The sequence below is a fragment of the Mandrillus leucophaeus genome, unplaced genomic scaffold, assembly GCF_000951045.1.
Source record: "Mandrillus leucophaeus isolate KB7577 unplaced genomic scaffold, Mleu.le_1.0 Scaffold307, whole genome shotgun sequence".
Classification (NCBI taxonomy): Eukaryota; Metazoa; Chordata; class Mammalia; order Primates; family Cercopithecidae; genus Mandrillus; species Mandrillus leucophaeus.
The window spans coordinates 3258817-3260407 of record NW_012103221.1 but is presented as its reverse complement, the minus strand read 5'-3'; the positions used below and the strand labels follow the sequence as shown (position 1 = coordinate 3260407).

Below are 1591 nucleotides of genomic sequence, written 5' to 3'. Positions count from 1 at the left end.
GAGGTTGCAGTGAGCAGAGATCCCACCGTTGCACTCCAGCCTGGGCAACACAGTGAGACTCCATCTCAAAAAATAAATAAATAAATAAATAAATAAATACAATTTAAAAATGACTAAAAGATAGCTATTTATCAATCTTATTTTTTATGAGAAAATAGATGATTGATTGATCAAGCAGTTTTCATCAGAACTGCTTAATTTTATTTACTTAGATAATGATAAACTGTTGTTTATTTACTTAGAACACTAAAAATGTGTTACAAACTCCCAAAGAGAGCCACTAAGGATTTATTAATCTTATTTTACAAATGCACAGATTGGTTTGTTTATTTTCATCATTATAAAGTAAATGTAGAAAATTAATATTTTGATCATTTGTTGTTAATAGCAAACTTTTTTGTAAGAAGATTGAAAGACTGTTTGATCCTGAGTACTTGAATCCAGATTCTCGGAGTAATGCAGCAACTTTGTATAGGTATGCTAACATGTTTTTTCTTTGATATGCTTTATAATGCAGCTATATTCTGTAATTTACTACATTTACATTCTTCTTCCTGGATGTTTTTTGTATTTTCTTTGTTTATAGATGCTGTTTGTGTAAGAAACTTTTAACAAAAGAAACAGAAAGAAGAATTCCTTGCATTCCTGGAAAAATCAATGTGGATCGACATGGAAATATTGTCTATATTCACATAAGGTGTCGTGAAGATAAAATATATTTTTATATATGTATTTGTTGTTGTTGTTGTTGTTTTGGAGACGGAGTTCTACTCTGTCACTCAGGCTGGCATGCAATGGCGTGGTCTTGGTTAACTGCAACCTCCCCCTCCCAGGTTCAAGTGATTCTCCTGCCTCAGCCTCCTGAGTGGCTGGGACTACAGGTGCATGCCACGACACCCAGCTAATTTTGTATTTTTAGTAGAGATGGGATTTCACTATGTTGGCCAGGCTGGTCTCGAACTCCTGACCTCGTGATTCACCCACCTCAGCCTCCCAAAGTGCATATTTATAAAAATATAACTACTTTTATAAGGAATGGGATAACATCTTTTTTGCGTGTGATCCAACTTTCATTTAGAAAAATACTTTCAAAACAAGGTAGTTGTTAGTACATTTTATTTACTGGGTAAATGTCATAATGTTTTAAACATTAAAATGATAAAAAAATATTGTATGTTAATCTTGAAAGGTATTCTGGTTAGTGCCTTTAAAATGCTGTCTTTTCACTAACAGATTTTAGTTATCTGTACAAATGTTATATTGAATTTTACAAGAGAACCAAATTTACTTTCTGGTAAATTTTGGTGGGGAAAATTGTCTTTAGCGTTGTATTTTCTGTCATCTATTTGTTCTTCATACTTTGTCAGTATTTCATTAATATATAGGCTGGGCGCTGTGGCTTACACCTGTAATCCCAGCACTTTGGGAGGCCAAGGCAGGTGGATCACCTGTGGTCAGGAGTTCGAGACCAACCTGACCACTGTGGTGAGACCCTGTCTCTACTAAATACAAAAAACTAGTCGGGCATGGTGGCAGACGCCTGTAGTCTCAGCTACTTGGGAGGCTGAGGCAGGGGACTCACTTGAACCCA

General features: G+C 35.3%; 1 protein-coding gene across 1 annotated transcript in view; it reads left to right on the top strand.

The window, feature by feature from the left end:
• The window catches only part of KIAA1841 (KIAA1841 ortholog), an 83783-nt gene that overhangs the window by 27274 nt on the left and 54918 nt on the right, over nt 1-1591 (top strand). The window contains exons 9-10 of the mRNA XM_011987328.1: nt 389-475; nt 587-697. Of these exons, the coding sequence (XP_011842718.1) occupies nt 389-475; nt 587-697 (198 nt within the window). The remainder of the gene's footprint in view (nt 1-388; nt 476-586; nt 698-1591) is intronic.